At 46.6% G+C, this 16502-nt stretch overlaps 1 protein-coding gene across 1 annotated transcript in view; it reads left to right on the top strand.

Moving 5' to 3' along the window:
• WASF2 (WASP family member 2) overlaps positions 1-16502 on the top strand; it is a 33181-nt gene that overhangs the window by 1363 nt on the left and 15316 nt on the right. The window contains exon 2 of the mRNA XM_054223648.1: positions 15760-15913. Coding sequence (XP_054079623.1) covers positions 15784-15913 — 130 coding nt within the window. The 5' untranslated portion in view covers positions 15760-15783. The remainder of the gene's footprint in view (positions 1-15759; positions 15914-16502) is intronic.

Genomic DNA, 16502 nt, shown 5'->3' with positions numbered 1-16502 from the left:
ATTACTCTTTTACTTTCTTTAGTAGCAACATCAGAATTGGGCACCTCTACATAGATCAGACCACTGGTGGGACTGTGTGATGTGTCAATGCCAGGAGTAGGCCTGTTCGATAAGACACTAGAAAACACTGAAAGTCTTAAGTCTTTCAGCACTGCAGATGTTGGTGGATGTGAGATTATATTAATAATGGTAAAAACCCCTTGTATTAAGTACACCTGCTGAAGAGAGGGTCATGATTGATGGACCTCTCTGTAATCCTCGCACTTCCACGTCCTTCCCAAAGACTTGTGAGATTGAAAAATTGAAAGTAAAAGATGAGAAGCCAGCAGGGTGTGTGTGCTTCCCTGTGACAAAGCTGATGCAAAATGTTACTTTATGGGAAGTGCTAAAGTCTGTATGCCTGGTCACATGAGGAAGGGAAATAGTTACATTTTCCACCCATTTTAAACATCTGCAGAATCGGTTGTTAAAGGCTGCAGGAATTTAAAATGCTGCGTTGCGACACTTTTCATTCTGACTTGCCCCTTATTGACCTTGAGTGGGTTTTTGTCATAGAAACCGATACAGAGTTTAATCTAAAACCTAGTTAAAAACAAACCAAAGCTAACATCTACCCACTGAAAACACAGACAGCATGTTGATAGAGTGACTTTGAAAATCCACTTGCATTCACAGCCAAGGACAAGCTTTATCCAGGAAGTGGGGTGGAGCAGGCCGGGAACTCCAGTTATTTATTTATATATATATATGTATATATATATTAAAGTATTGTGCTTGAAAACATGAAGTTTAAGTGAGAGAGCTTGACCCAAGCTTTCAAGACCCACCTAATGCCGATCCTTGGTCAAGCTACGGTTGTCAGTATTGTCCCTGGGTGGGCTGGTGATGGTGGGGGTCAAACCCAGGACTTCCAACTTCCAAAGCATTGATCTCTACTTGGTTAAAAGCCTCATTATTTTTGGGGTGAGGAGCAGGTTTACCAGCTCCCCGTGTAGCCCCGCTGAGGCAAGGTACTTTGCTGTACTTTCTAAGTATGGGTTAGAAGTATGGGTTGTAAGAGGATACACTTTCAGGGGTGAACTGAATGTAAACTTTTCCCTAAACTGCTTATTTTCACTACTTTTAAAAAGAAATATGCTATTTTTTTTTATTTGTCTGGTAACGAGTTCAAAAAGTAAATGCCACAATTTCCATTTTTTTTATTTAAAAAAAAAAAATCAATCACCCTCTGATGGCTCATGCCTGTCAGACTCCTTCCTCTTCGCAGCTGTGAAGATAAAGCCTTTCCGAGCTGTCTGCTGCTGATCTGGTTTTTCCAAGCGGCTGCACAGGGACATTAGCAAGACCCCTGCTTCATTTCACTGTTCCCACACCTCTGTCCCCAGCCCCCCTCCAAAAAAAAAAAAAAAAATCAGCGGTGCAGCAGTGCGATGCCACTGCCTGATCCCAGGCTGGGGCTCGCCCCCCATTTCTCACTTCAGCTTCTCTCCGGTCTACATTCCTAACAAATCTTTCAAGCTCTGGTTTTACAAAACTATGCTAGGGGGGTGGGTAGGAGGATGCAGGCTAAGGTTGCGGGGGGCGGGGGGGAGGAAAGAAGGAAATACAGTGTGTTTCTGGCTACTTTATTTTGTACAAGTCCTGTTTGAAATGTGTCGTGAAGTGAATGGCTTCCTGAAGAAGGGTCGAGGCTGGAGCTGCAGCCCTCGTGTCTTTAGAGATATCACTGCTGGGGTTTGAAGTGATGAGTTAACAGTGAGGTTCTTTTAAGCGGAGTATAAAACTGGTTTCCCTGTGAATAATGTGACACACCGAACAGAAATGGTGTATTTTTAAGTTACAGCTCAGAAGGTATTTGTGAGCAGTGATTCATTAAAAAGAATACAACCTTTATGATAACTACCAACCCAGTTTCTCAGCATGCTTTGAATATATCTCATTCTTCAGGGCTGGTCTAGGAAAAGTTGATTTCATTCACAAAGCTTAGATAATCACGTAGTGTGGGTGGAGGGGTTAAAACTTCAGTGATTGCCTCATATGCATATAGTTACAGCAGCAAATCCATCTCCTGGTTTTTGGTTTGGTTTTTTTTTTAGTATTTTTTGTGGTGATAGAAGAACAAAAAGAAGGTTGTTAGGATTAACGTTTCCACAAAATCAAGTTAGTTTTCTTTGACAGACTGTAATAGGGAAGATTTGAACAAGTGTAAGACTGGGCTTTAATCCTTCTAGATGGTTTCTCTCTGTGGGCTTTCTGGATTCAAATGTTTAATAACTTTAAATGTAAGGTTTGTGTTTTGTCTCTGCTAGGTTTGATGATAATACTTAGCCCTTGGTCATTCAGCTGAGCAAAATACCTTGCTGCGTGTGCTGCACGAGTCGGTCACAAACCAGGAAAAGGACTGAATAGCAATTGTATTTGCATGTGTATAAAGTTCCCGCTGTCCTCATACAGGGTGGGACACCAGCACCCAGCAAAAGCACTGCCAAAAACTTCTTCTGAGGATTAAAATAGCCAGAACAGGCCACCGTCTTATGGCTTAGCGCTGGGCTTGCTCCTTTATCTAGTTTCTAAAGTAACACTGCGCAAAATGCACAGGAGGCAAACGAAAAGTGACACTTTCACTGTGCAGAAATCTAGGAAAGCAAAACGCAGCTATTTTCCCAGCCTGTCTTATGGTGTGTTACTGTTTTCAGCAGCACTCTTGCTTCTGATGGGATCTGTAGTAAGAAATAGTGTATTTGAATATTTATTCTCACTGTGCAAGGATAAATATTTGTGAGATCGGGCCCTTGGTTACCACCGATTAACATTTATTTAAATATTTTAGGTATTTATAAACACTGGATTTAAAAAAAGGCATGTGGAAATGGCTTCTGGGTAATAAGCAAATGACTGCTCAGAACAGAACTACCCTGGTGACATTTACTTCCTTTGTATTTTTGCAACTCTGTGTAATAAAAAGACCTTGTGTTTTCTTTTTGAGGAGGGGAGGCTACCGGTGCTGCCGATCGGGCTCCGCTGCGAAGGGTGTGCTTGCTAACAGGAGCTTCTGCAGAAGGTTATCAGATTCAGACCTGATTCTGATTTATATAGCATTTGTTTTTCCATCTGGAGGTTTACAGGACTTTTTTTTTTTTTTTTTTTCTTCCCCCCCTGCCGGGGAGGCTGTAGCAGGCAGGTCCCCTCCCAGAAGAACTGAAACGTGAATTTCTGTGTTATTTTGTCGAGCAAGCGGCACAGCGGCAGTGCAGAGCGTTAATCACATTCTCCATCCCAAGCTCGCCTTCGCTGCAGTAATGGGCCTGGGAAATAGTTCCTCTAGATCCTACCCTAATTCTTGAAATCGCAGTAAAGCTTTCTGGTATTACGTTGCTGCTGGAGAAGTGGCGGAGCGCAGGCATATCTCAAGTATGCATCTGCCAGGGACTTTGATGAAGAAAGTTTAAAGGACCAGGAATCTCAGCTGGTCTCCCAGGAATGGGGTCAGTGGTGACCTGCTCTGTTCCTTCGATGCCTTCTGTGTTGTCTCTTCTTATAGAGCAGTTTCCCAGACCTGTTTTGGGGAGAAGTGGTGGTTTAAAGGACGCTGTGATGCTAAGAGGGGAAGGAGGGAGATGCCTGTGGAGCAGCAGCAGTTAGCAGTTGTTCTCGAGGGCTTAAATTTCTGCATGGGAAGCTCCACCGCTTCAGAAGAGCTGCTCTGAGATCACCTGTTGTCCTGGGGGGTTTTGGTTCTCCTGCGTTACTGTTGGAAAAGGTGCACAGTCCAAAATGGAATGGACGACACACAAAGAGCTGCCCTCTAAAAATAATTTGTTCTTACCGCTGCTGCAAATCAAACCTAACCCATGAGTTTATTATTTTGGTTTCTGCTGAAAGTGCTCAATAAGAATTGAGAGCTTCCTTTGCGTTGTCTGATGCAGGCAGATAACCTTCTCGGAAGGTGCTTGTTTAGTATGAATGGTGATGCATTTATTCAAACAACTCCTTTATGAAGCAAAGACACACATAGATCGGAGATTAAAATCTCCTAATTGTAAGGTGAAGGGCATAAAAGGAAGCGTCTTTTCACCTAGCCTATGATAAATGTGGGACTTGCTGCCGCGGGATCTCGTGGATGCTGACTGTTTAGTTGAGTTCAGAAACGGATGAGACCAGTTTATGGAAGTGAAATCCATAAAGGTCAATTAAATGATAATGTTTGTTTCCGCGTGGCCTTAAGGTGCGGTGGGACGCTGCAACGTGGAAAAGGACAGCAGGGAGAACTGTTGATCTGTGCTTGCCTTGTTTCATGCTCTTTTCTTTATGCATCTGATATCTGGCTACCGATGGACGGAGTATGCTGGTTTACCTGGAGGCTGGATGACCTAGCATGGCTATTCTTAAGTCCTGCGGCTTAGAGTTTCTTCTCTTGTTTGTTCGCTGAGGTTGCCGATGATGTTGCAGAGCAACCTGCCTCTTCCCAGCCTCCATTTTCCCCCCCGCTCATAAAACTGGGCTAATGACTCTGACCTTTTGTTTGTAAAGCAAAAGGAAAAGGATCAACAAAATACTGGGGCTTATTTACTATCATTACTGAAATGATGAGCAATGCCACTTTGCGCTACTTCAAAGAGGCTTCGCTTATAAGATGCTGGAAATCCCTAGAGAGAGAAAATGTTTCAGATGGAAAAGGAGGAGGGGGGAATATTCCTCCCGTTCTCATCTCGTAAGTGTACTCTCCCGCAAGGCATGGAGGTGGTATCTCCAGCCATCTCCTCTCCCAGCTGGGCCATTTAAAATAGCCCCTGACAATCTTTGCTTTTTTCCGTACTAGCCAAACTGGCTGCTGTCACTGATCGCGTAGGAGCGAGTTCTGCATAAATTGTTCACATGCTGTGGAGTTTTGCGAAGTACTTTGTTGACCTATTGTATTACCACTAATAAGATTGAATGTGGTTTTAATTTCTCGTTTCCTCTTTTCATTGGATGCCCTTTTCCTACTTCTTAGAGTCTTACTTCAAGTCTCTGTGTAGCAAAAGTCTTTTTCTGCCGCTCAAAGAATGAATGATGCTTTGCTTTCAGGCAGCTCCACACTGGAGGGCTTTAAGTGGCATTCAGAGAAGGCTATCAGCCACAATATCTGATGTATTGGTGTAGCTGCGGTTCATGCATGGAGTGCAAAAAATGGGATTTAATTGGGAGGGAGGGGGAATAGCGGCCCTGGCTGAATGGATGGGTGAAAGTTCCCCGACCACCCCTTAGCCCGGCAAATAGTTCGTTGAGTGCTCGCCAGAGCGGAAGCGAGTTCCCTTTCAGGCACCCTGCTTTTGTGCGCCGTAAGAAAAAGCACACACTCTTATGGTTTTGGCCTTGCAGCTGCAAAAAAAAAAAAAAAAAAAAAAAAAAAGTGAGAGAGAACGGTGCACACACCCAGATCCTGTTCTTTCAATACCAACAGCTGCCGAGCCCATCCTTTGCTGGAGGAAGGCATATAGCTATAAACACAGCTTGTGTAAAACCTTTACCTTCTGTCTAGGGCAGCATGAAATAACTGGCCGCTTCCCTTTTGGAGGCTAAATTAAAGACGCGTGTAATTAACTTATACAAAATAGCCTTTTGGTTGCTATTGAGAATTCAATATTGTATCAAGGAGGTTACATCTAGGGTCTGGCTTCACATGAGAGGTTTCCATAAAGCAGCTTATTATAGACCTTGTGGTGAGCTTTGATAGAACGACTTGCATCTTTAGCATCCCTAATACGGTCTAATCTCTCTCCTCCCGAAAAGATTGGTTCAATGAAGTGATGGTTTCAAACCCTCCGAAATAGTTTTGGATGGGCCAGAGCCTGGAGTTTGCGCTGCAGATTACATAAGGTGAGATCACTCCTGGGCTCAGAACATGCAAAATGGAAACAACTACAGCTCGAAAAGAATATTTTTCTGACTGTCCCAAGGAGATTACACAGGCATCTGTCACCCCGTCCAAGCTGAAATTTGACCCTGCTCTGTCAGACCGGGGGGCTGATTGAAACAGTGGGGCCTTGCTGAAGTCTGCCTGGAAGGTTGTTCGGTCCCGCTGGCTGCCGGGATGGAGAAAGTGACTCCAAGGATTGTCATGCTGTTGAGCAAAACCAGAAGACTGCTACTCGCGGCTTCCTGCGGCTCTGCCTGCAAATCCCAAACGGCAGCCCGGGATCATGCGCCGTGCCCGTACGTTGCACAGATGGCTTGTGTGCACACGAAAACCAGATTGGGTGTTCCTGTGGGGTCTCCTGGCTGGGCACCTCTACGGAAGAACTGTGTAGTCCCAGATATGGGATAGGATCCTTCTCCCCCAGCCCTGGTTCCTCTTCCCACCCTTGGACAGGACAAACCGTAGGCGTGGGGGAGGAGAACTGTCTGGAAAACCCCAGATACTTGGTGGCTTTTGGTATTGGTGGGGTTGGGACCTGCCCGTTCACCCAAGCTCATAGTAGTACCCATCTCACTTGACTCCTGAGATCAAAAAAGCATATTCAGGGTCTTAATGTGGCATCATGTATATCTCTTTCTTTTTTTTTTTTTTTTTTAATTTTCCCCCCTCTGCAATAGAAAACCCATGTGTTATTTTGACTTTATTATAAAGACGCTGTTCATAAACCATTTTAATTTAGATGCTCAAGGCTGTTCTCTTGGTTTTTTGTGACACAAATCCCAGCAGATATAACACTTCTGGAAAATATCAGGGAGTCGGTGTCTTTTTTTTTTTCCCCTCCTTGTGTCAAAGGTTAACTTAAAATATTAATGTTGCAAAGATTCATTTAAGATATTAAAACTGTTCAGGCAAGAATACATGTACATATTGTAATTACTTCCTTTTTCTTACAATTAAAGTAATTGGATTATATTTAATGAGCTATTTACATTTAATAATTAAGAAAAGACTTATCTTTCCAGCATTCCCCAAGTGGAGCAGAAGGGTGGGGGCACTCGGAGCTGTGATATAATTATCTAGGCGTGAGTTGAAACTGAAAGAGCAGTTGAGCTGTATAGAAAACACTTGGAACTGGTTTGTTCCTACTCTTTCATTAATCAAAATAGTTTAGTGTGTGTTAAAGGAGGGGAGGCCGAGCTTTGCTGCAAATGAGACAGAGTTTATCTGCTGAAAAGGAAGGTTAAAATATGTTCAGACTTCAGGAATAAGTCATTTAGAAGAAAAACCACACCCTCGCTTTCCGTATTAATTACCGAGCGCTGCCCTAGAATGAAAATGTGCTGATGTATTGTGAGAGTTGTGCTTTGCACCGCGCGCTTTGTTAGCGCTAACAGGCACAAGCCTTTCCTCTTGCTGGAGGAGGCTGGTGTGAAGGAGAGGAAGAAAACACGCTATCCTCATTAGCAGTAATTCAGCCCGGCAATGAGCGATTCAGCGGTGTTTGCTTTAGCAGCCGCGCACCATTTGCAGAAGTCGGGCTGTGGTTCTGCTCAGGAATTCCGCAGCGACGGCGTGAGGCTCGGAACCCGCACTCCCTCCAGATGAAGCTGTTGGGAACGACGCTGCTTGGGTTGCCACCTAAATTGCATCTCTTCTAGTCAAAACCTTTACGGTGAATTCAATGCTGTTAAAGACTTTGGGGCTTGGAAAATGAAATCCTGTGACTTATACCCAGAGCTCGTTTTGCCTGGACTGGGACAGAAACAAACAGATGATTCTGCCAAGGAAAGCTCCTCAGCCTTGACCTTTAAGGACTGGCTTTTGGGACAAAATGGCAACCCCGTTTTAGTAGGCATCTCGGGTCGCTGTGACTGCTCACCCTGGTGGCTGTTACTGCTCAGGGGACCCGTCTCCTGGGACAGGTTGAGGCTGATTCCTTGAATAGTCTCATTGACTTTGGACAATGGTTTGGGCTCGGTGATGTTGGAGACCTCCTGCCCGTGGACTGAAACCTGCCCATGGACCAGGCCTCTCCTCGCATACTCCTAAAACATTTGAGAGTCGATAGTGGGTTTCCTGTACTTGAGTACGCCAAAGCTACCTGTTGATCGAAGCTTGTGACAGTACGTATTATCACTGACCTTGTCAATCCTTGCCAAAACTGTCCCTAGGTTGAACAGAAAGCATTCTGCTCCCTTTGCTGCTCCCATTTCCTAGGAAGCAACAAAGCCAGAGCTCCTCTGGCGCTGAAGGAGCCCTGCCTCTCTCCTGATGTATATCCTCACGGCAAAGACCTTGAAACCTTTCTGTTTCGGAGCTTTAATTCCTGTTTAATCAATAGTTCTGTATTCTGAGAATCAAATCCCTGTGACAGCTCTCTTTAATTGAGCTAAACTGCCTTTCTCTTGTCACATCTCTTCTAGAGTTTTATTTAAATGCGTTTGTTCTGCCTGTATCCTCGTCAGGCATTGATAGGAACACCAGGTGACCCTCTTTGTTTAACTTGTTTTTCAGCTAAATGAATGGAAACATTAATTAGGGCAATGGTGTGTTTTTTAGGAATAAAAAAAAAAAAAAAAGGAGTCTAGGTCAAACTGCTGGCTGTATTTGCACTCCAACAGAAGCCGGGAGGATCTGCATGTTCCCTGTGAGTGACGCCCCCATCCTTCCACCCCCAGCTTGATTTCTGCCAGCAGCTTCGAGCGAGTCCCTCTCCAGGAGAGCAGGCTGGCATTTGTTCCAGCAAGATCGTCTTCAGCAAAGCTGATAACAAAAGTTTGAAAGGAAGAGCCAAATTTTCAGTCACACCTGTGCAATCCCCTTGAGGGCAGTAAATGATGACGATAATGCGTGAGCCAGACAAAAAAAAAAAAAGAAAAAAAAAAAAGGCAGAAAATGGCTTTCTGAGCCTCTTTTGCATTTTTCAGAGCCAGCAGACTGGAGGGAGGGGGGGTGAACAGGGGAGGAGGAAAAAAAAAAAAAAGAGTATTTTTACTCTGGGAACTGAGCGGGCTGGGTGTTTGTTGTCTCAAGGACTCCACAGCGCGCTGTACAATGCTTCGTTATTCTGCGAGCTGACGTTTCCTAGTGTCAGAACATCGCTGTGGAAATGTGCAGCGCTGCTCTTGCCCCACGCTATTACCGAAACACCTCTTTCGTAACGCCGGCAGATCGTATCTGCGAAGTTCCCGAGTTGGTGATTGAAATGGATTATTAATATACAGAGGGGTTATGTATGGTGGGGTTTTTTTTTTGGGTTTTTTTTTTTTTGCGGTTGGCTAACTGTGGTCTCCTGAAGGCCCCGTGTTTTCGGTAGATCCTGCTTCAGGAAAGCTTTTGTGCGCTGGTGGGTGAAAACGCAGCCTGCGCTTTTCCATCTTAGCTGCTGGTAAGAGATGGTGGGCAACGTTTTCCCCGGTGCCTGGGGTTTTTTTTTTTTACCAGTGCATCTCCCTCCCCTGTGGCTTTTGGGGGAGAATAGACCACTGTGAAAGGAAGCAGCCCTGCAGCTGCCCTTCACTGCTGACTCCTGCTCAGCTGCTGGCAGGCTGGGCTGTTAATGACAGATGAGCCTGTGACGCGTTTTTGGGAATGAATACTTGTTACAGCTGGCGGGATGGAGTAGTTTGTGGCATCACATGGCAGTTTGCTCTATAATTTCACTCCCTATTGCTCGGATGCAGCACTGATTGCTAGGTCTCTCTCCGAGTGGGGAACTGTAGCATTTCTGATTGCTGCATCCCACTTCTCCGTGGCTGCATTGTGAGCTTGGATATAGCCCTGAGCACTCAGCAGAGCCTTCTGCTGAATTTTTTTTTTTTTTTTCTCAGTTCTCCGTGTGTGCGTGTGTGGCTGCTGCTTCCCTTTCTGCTAGTCTTTTGGGGTTACATAAAAGCCAGTCTCTTTCTGGCCATTACAGCTACATGGGGGAGTAGTTACTGCTGAGAGAAGCTTGAAATTTGAAGCAGAGTTGTCACAGACATTAGAAAGAACAGTCAGTCTGCGTTGGCAAGCTACTGAGTTAAGTCTCATTTCATACTGATGGGAATTTCAGATCTGATTATCTCCTTCCTCCCTCATTCCCAAACCTGCTGGTGTGTCTAATCCCCCGATGGGTACTCCTAAAGGCTGCTCTCCAAGGCGCTTAGCTGAAGGCTTGGTCTCCTTGGCTATGCTGCTTGTTTGTGTCCGGGCAGAGGATTTTCGAAGCCTTGCTGAGGGCAGGGTGATTGGTCACCCCGACGTACTTGAAAATCAAGCCTAATTTCCCTCCCCTTCCCCCAAAATGCGCTCTGTCCTCCTTAGGTGCTTTGTGCTACACCAGACACTATGACAGATGATATCACTGCTGGGGTCCAGATTTATTTGCAGATGGTCCCTGATCTAAGAGGTTGTGTGTCACATTGAGTGGGGAATTACCCAGGTGACTCCCAGTAATGCTATGCTAACTGGTCAAATACCAGCGAGAAGAACCTTGCCAGATCTCTCCCTCCAACTCGCCTGTTATTTACAGCTCTTTGTGTGCGTCGCGTACGCGCGTCTCACCTTGTAGTCCTGCCTGCCTTCTCCTCTGCACCGTGGTGTTGACTCTGCTATCTGCCTGCCCTACGAAAATAATTTAAAAAAAAAAAAAAGAGGCTGGTTCCTCTCTTGCTGTGCAGTGCTGTTTTCTGCTCTGCTCCAAACTGCTTGTTAAGGAGTATTTGCTCCGAGTTGCTGTTTTCAGTTGACAGAACTCAGCGTTGGAAAGCAAATACTCAATCCTAGAATGTCCCTGTATTGCTTCTCAATACTTGTAATCAAAGGCTGTCTCCTTTATTGTTCGTAACAATTGTCCAATTTTACTGTGCCAGCCCTATTTATTAAAAATAGTCAATAAGACGCAGCTTTGCGCGAGGGGTTTATAGACTGGCAGTTCTTGTTTGAAACGAACCAATTGTACTTGATTCTAATCCAGAACTGGGATTCCTGAGCGATCTGCTACAGCAGAGCTCATGGGGAGAGCGGTCGATGACTTGCTGATAAGAAATCTCAGAGCGGCACGCTCTTCTTGAATTTACCTCGTGCTTTGCTCAAAGCGCTGGATTCGGAAAGGCAAAAATTGCAAGGCGCGTGGGTTTTTTTTCCCCTTTATGGGCCTGTGTTGTGCCATGCTTGTTCCTCAGTGCCCCGAGAGTATTTACAGAAATAATCGCCAAAGTCAGAATTCACCTAAAAACTGGTGAGCAAGGCATTCGAGGTGAGAGCTTATCTTAGAGGGAGCGGGGTGTCAGATCGGCAGCCACGTGAAGAACCGCTACGCGTGGATCCTGCTTTCTTGGAGAAATACGAGGCACCCGAGACCACCGTACATGCGGTGAGCGAGCCCAGGACGGGGAAGGATGATGGGGAGCAAAAACCTGGTGAAGTCTGGAAACGAGGTGCCGGTTGCGGCTGGAAGATCGGTAGGAATGTAGGAGCGGTGAGCTCAGCTTCCAGGGCTTTTGTCGCGCTCAGCAAACTTTTTCTGGGCCGACGCAGGGCTGCGGAGCGGGCCAGGGCTCGGCAACGCCTGCGTAAGCATTTTGGGAGAGGGGAAATTATGAGGAATTCTGGCAATGCCCGGCTGGAGGTGGGGCAGCGTACAGCTGCGGGGAGGCGAGGGGAAAAGAGCTACGGGGAGAAGCTGGGCTTTTCGGATGGTTTGGCTTTTAGTCACCGCCATCATAACAAGGCTGGGAGCCTTCTTTTTTTCAAGCCGTGACTTGGAGACTTCAGAGGAAATGCTTGCCCTGAGCAGGTAGGAAGGTTCTGATTCAAGTAAGAGAGAAAAATCATTCGTTACCATAAGAAAAGCCCTTACTACTTGTTTTTAAGAAGGTGTGAAGCACGGCGGTTGGGAGGATGACTATTTTGAACGGTGATTGATGCAGCAGTGCGTGTGGATTTGGCACAGGACCGGTTTCGGTGTTGGCCCATTTCCTTACGGCTCTCCCAACCAGCGGTGCTCTGCAACCAGCAAAGATCACTTAACTTCTCTCCTCACATCGCTAGCGCTGTGTTTCAATTTGCTGCCTGCCTTTTTTTTTTTTTTTTCCCCTGCATATTCATTAGAAATCTGTTGCAGACAGTTTTCTGTCTCTTAGAGGCAATTTCCTTTTACTTTTAACATCCTCCCTCTCTTGTCCCGTTACAGCGGGATCGGGGCAGGTCCTCTCTTGCAGCTTCTTAAAACATGGGGTATGCACCCCAAATTCTAGGGCTGAAAACAAATCTAATCTTCAACGTTAATAAGCAAGCGGAAACGCTTATCTTTGCCTGAAAGATAAGGCATTTTGGCCTTGCAATCCATTTAACTTGCTTCCGAATGGTAGGATTTAGTTATAATATATGGCCTGTGGTAGTTAGGTGACAGTGAGTAATGCCCGATGACCAGTCTGGCTAGCTGGGGTGCAGAACTGCTGTGCTGTCATGCCCTGGCCACTGAAAGTAAAGCGGATCTGGGTGGCCCTTGCTGGTAGCATGCTGTCGATCGGCTTCTTAATGACTCTCTTAAAGAGTAAAATCAAGAACCTCCTGGAAAGCTTTTTTTTTTTTTTTTTTTTTTTTTTTAAGTCTGTCCCTTCCTTGTTTCATTTACTGTGTCTCTTCCCTGCCGGGCTTGTGCTGTCTCCAGTGTTTTGCTTCCTCCTCCTCCCTCTGCTCTCATACCTTGTCCCTTCACCACACGTGATTTTCTGCCCCTCCTGACTGCTGCTTTCGAAATCCACCGCTTATTTTCCAATCCAGACTATTAATCTTTGTCCCACCTACTCATGAGGCATGAAGGTTTTACAGGAGCCCATTAGCTGTTATCTCTATAGCTACCCTCCGCAGACTCACGGCGAAAACCGAGGTCTAACTGTGACGTGCCTTCTTGGGGGGACGTCGACTGTGCTTTTCGCTAACGTTGGCACCAAGCTCTGGTTGTAGGTCCCAGATTTCCTATCTGCCCGCCTCCACCCTACAAAAACATCTGAAACCTTGAAGCTCCTTGTCCTTCCGCTCAGAGGAGAGGAAATTTTGCTTTAAAACGCTTCTTATCCCAGAGGCGGCTGGGAGAGAAGAAGGGTGGCTGTCCGCAGCCCATCCTGTCCTCCCTGCCTTGCTCGTCTCCGCTGCTCCACGGGGTTAATCTCCTCTTTCACTTTGATCCCTTGCTGGATCCTCACTGGTGTTAGGAGCACCGGCAGGGCAGTGGGAAGAAGCGGTGCTGCCGACCTCTTTGCGAGGAGGGCTGGCAGAGGCATCACGAGGGCGAAACTCTGGATTCTGCAGTGGAGTGTGGCAGGCTGCGCTGGGAGGGTGGGGGTGGCTGGCGGGATGAGCCAGGCTATAAAGGGAGCGTTTTTCTTAGCCCTTATCGCTGCTGTCTTGCACCGGTGCAAATTCATAACGTACGTGTGCTATACCATTGTTAATTTTCTAAAAAAAAAAAAAAAAAAAAAAAAAAAAAATTTAACTTTCACCACTCCTCTTTGCTTTTAGTTTCAAAACATGCTTTGAAGGCAAACACTTTTTTTTGTGGAGGGCTGTATATAGACAACATATTCTGAGCCTTTGTTTATTTGTGGGTATTTGGGGCACTAAATACCCGTCAGATCCGTTTTCTGCCCTCTTCTCCCCACACTTGCAGAGATCAGTGCTACCTGCGTCTATCTGACCTAGCATACCTGTCGTTTTTGGGGGGTTTTTTTTGTCTCTTTATATACATGCGTGCTCACATCTCTTCCCACTTACAGGCTTATTTTTCCTCTGGCCGTTTTCCTGCTGTCTGTCCCGCACCTTGGAAGGTTTCCAGCCGGGCTGGGCAATGGACTGGCCACTCTGGCTCGGCAGATCCCACCACGGGTGCTCCCTGGCCGAGCCCCGGGGAAGCGCTGGGAATGAGGGGGAGAGAAAAAGCTCGATGCCGGCAGCCTGCAAATGCTGCCTTGTTTATGAGAGCTGCTCGTTGGTGCAGACTGCAGTCCTGGGGGGAGCTGGGAAAGTTTGTCTGGCGCAAAGCGCTAAAGCTGACAAAAGATTGTAGGGCTTCGGCTGTAATCGATAAAACACGGGGTATTTAGAAGCGAAGGTCAGGGTCCTTCCTTAGTTCACCCTGTTCTTTAAATATCCCAGCAGTTACTGATGGCTGCTGCAGTGCTCGGATGCGGTGAAGAACAACACGGACTTCAGTCCTCGGAGAGTCTCTGCTTTTATTTATTTGGAGGCGGATCTCACTCCCTTCTTCTAGAAGGTGGATGGTTTGGGGGACCGTTTCCCTACGTAGGGACAAGCAGGCGGAATCTCTCGCGTAGAGGCGTTGCAAAATGGCAACCTACATCTGCTTGTCTGGGAGATATCCGTGTGCCCGGTGTGCTGCCGCTCTTGAACTCCTCTGCCTTAATGGGTCAAATTTAGCAATTCAAAATCTGGCTTGTGAGGTAATTAGGAGGGATAATGCCCACTTCTTCCTCTTAACACCCTGATAGAAAAGCATCCAGGAAGGACTCCTGGACCTCAAAGATAAGCTGCCAGCTGCCACAGAGACTATCAAAGGGTGGCTCAAAGTCAAGAGCAAACAGCTGATTTTTTATGGTTCTTGGGTTTTTGCTGTTGGTGACAGGAAGCCATGTTCCCCAAGCTGTTAGCTTCCTGTTTTATTTTTACACCCAGGCCGAGCAGATCAGCGTGCCTATCACATGGGAGCTGGCTGCTCCTCTGGGGTTGTTCCTCAGCTGACCTAGAAAAGTGATTCTTTCCCCTTCTAAATTAATCAAGAAGTTGGGATGTATTTGCTTTCACTTAGTCTGAAAGATTTCAGGTGTGTATCGTGCTCCTTCTCCTGAGCTGTTTACCCAAGTTTCCTCCTCTCTCTTGGAGGCAGACGATTTGAGACGAAGCTGTTTGTTGCTTCAGTGTTTCAGCCTGTTAGCAAAGGAGATTTTTGTTAGTTCAAGGCACTGACCCGTGGATAAAAGCGTTTTCTGTCCAAAGCATAACTTCCGGACACTTATGTTTTCTTCTTTTTTTTTTTTATTATTTTATTTTATTTAAAAAAAGAAAGAACTGGAAGTTTGTCCTGAGTGTTGTACAATCAATCTTGACTTCTTTCTGAGCACGGTCTAGTCCTGCATCCTGATTAGAGTTCCCGCAACGTTAAACTGCTGGAGCACGAAAACAATAGTCCAGTGTAAACCTGGTCCCCGGGGGATTTCCCAAGGGAAGAGGGGTGCAGCCTGCAGGATAAGGAACAGTCACCAGAAAGTTTCCTGGTCAGCTGCAAGCGCTTCCTGTTGTTTCAGGAGAGCCCTGTCTCTGCTGCTGCCGCAGAGAGGCACCAAGTATGCTTTGGTCTGCTGGAAAAAAAACTGGTGTTTGGGTTTGGTTTTTTTTTTTTGTTTTTTTTTTTAACATCTCCCCTCCTCATCCTCTCAGTTTAAGCAAAAGTATTGATGGCGAGTTTAAACTATTTCTGAAGAAGAGCTTGTACGACTCGCCAAAGACGCTGTGCGTGAGCGCGGGAGGAAGGAGCCCGCTCAGGGGTGGCGGATGGGTAGGAAGGGAACAGCGGCTGCGGTAATGCCAGCAGCACCTTGCGCGTGGGCGAAGATGTGTAGTTTTCCCTCTCTGCCTCCGTACCTGAGCTGGTGGGGCTTTGCTGTCACCGCAAGTCATAGAACAGCGGGAGCTTTATTTCTGATGAACCAGTTTTATAAGGGTGGGGAGGGGGGAAAGAAGGCTTATAAATAAAGCCATTTGAGAGCAGGAAAAACGAACACCATGGCTCTGGTGTGCCTGGAATTTGCGGTTGAGTAATCCTTTCCTGTTTCTTTTTTGGGTTGTTTTTCATCTTTCAGAACAGTGCCTGAAGCAGGTCCACCATGCCGTTAGTAACGAGGAACATTGAGCCAAGGCACCTGTGCCGTCAGACGTTGCCTAGCGTTCGAAGCGAGCTGGAATGCATGACCAACATCACCCTGGCAAATGTCATTCGACAGCTGGGCAGCCTGAGTGAGTACCATGGCGAGCCTGCGCGTTGCCCTCAGGAGTCGCTAGTGCTCTTTATTTAGCTCCCTTTCTACTCTCGTGTTCCTATTTCTCCCCCATCTGCCTTCCCTGGGTAATGCTAAAATGTTTTCCTAAAGAAATCTGATGCTAATTTCACATCCCTGGTCCCACTGCCTTCCTATCTGAGAGAGAATGGGGAAGGGGGGTGTGCGTGTGTGTGTGCGTGCGTGTGCGAGAGGCTGCAGTGAAACTGCAGATGGAAGGATGGAGCACAACTCAGGCTTGTAAAATGGGAGGCTCTCGGAGCAGCCAGGATCTTGTGTCAGGGAATGTGCCTGTAATTGCACGCGCTACTAAATGGAGCTTGACTGTGTTGAATCTACGCTGTGTCAGTAGTCTTATTTTTAATGAAAGATAATTAAAGCGCGCACGCGGAAGCTGCCTGTTTGCCCCTGCTGTCTGTTGCGTTGCAAGACCCAAAGTCCCCAGTCTGAGCCAAGCGTCCCCTCTGGAGTATTGGGGGTTTGGGGCCGCTGGCTCCAACGGCAGCACGAGCCGAAGCGATGCCTAGCTCAGCTCTCCAGTGGGCTGA

Source organism: Rissa tridactyla, chromosome 18 (assembly GCF_028500815.1).
Source record: "Rissa tridactyla isolate bRisTri1 chromosome 18, bRisTri1.patW.cur.20221130, whole genome shotgun sequence".
Taxonomy (NCBI): Eukaryota; Metazoa; Chordata; class Aves; order Charadriiformes; family Laridae; genus Rissa; species Rissa tridactyla.
This window is presented reverse-complemented; position numbering and strand designations above follow the sequence as displayed.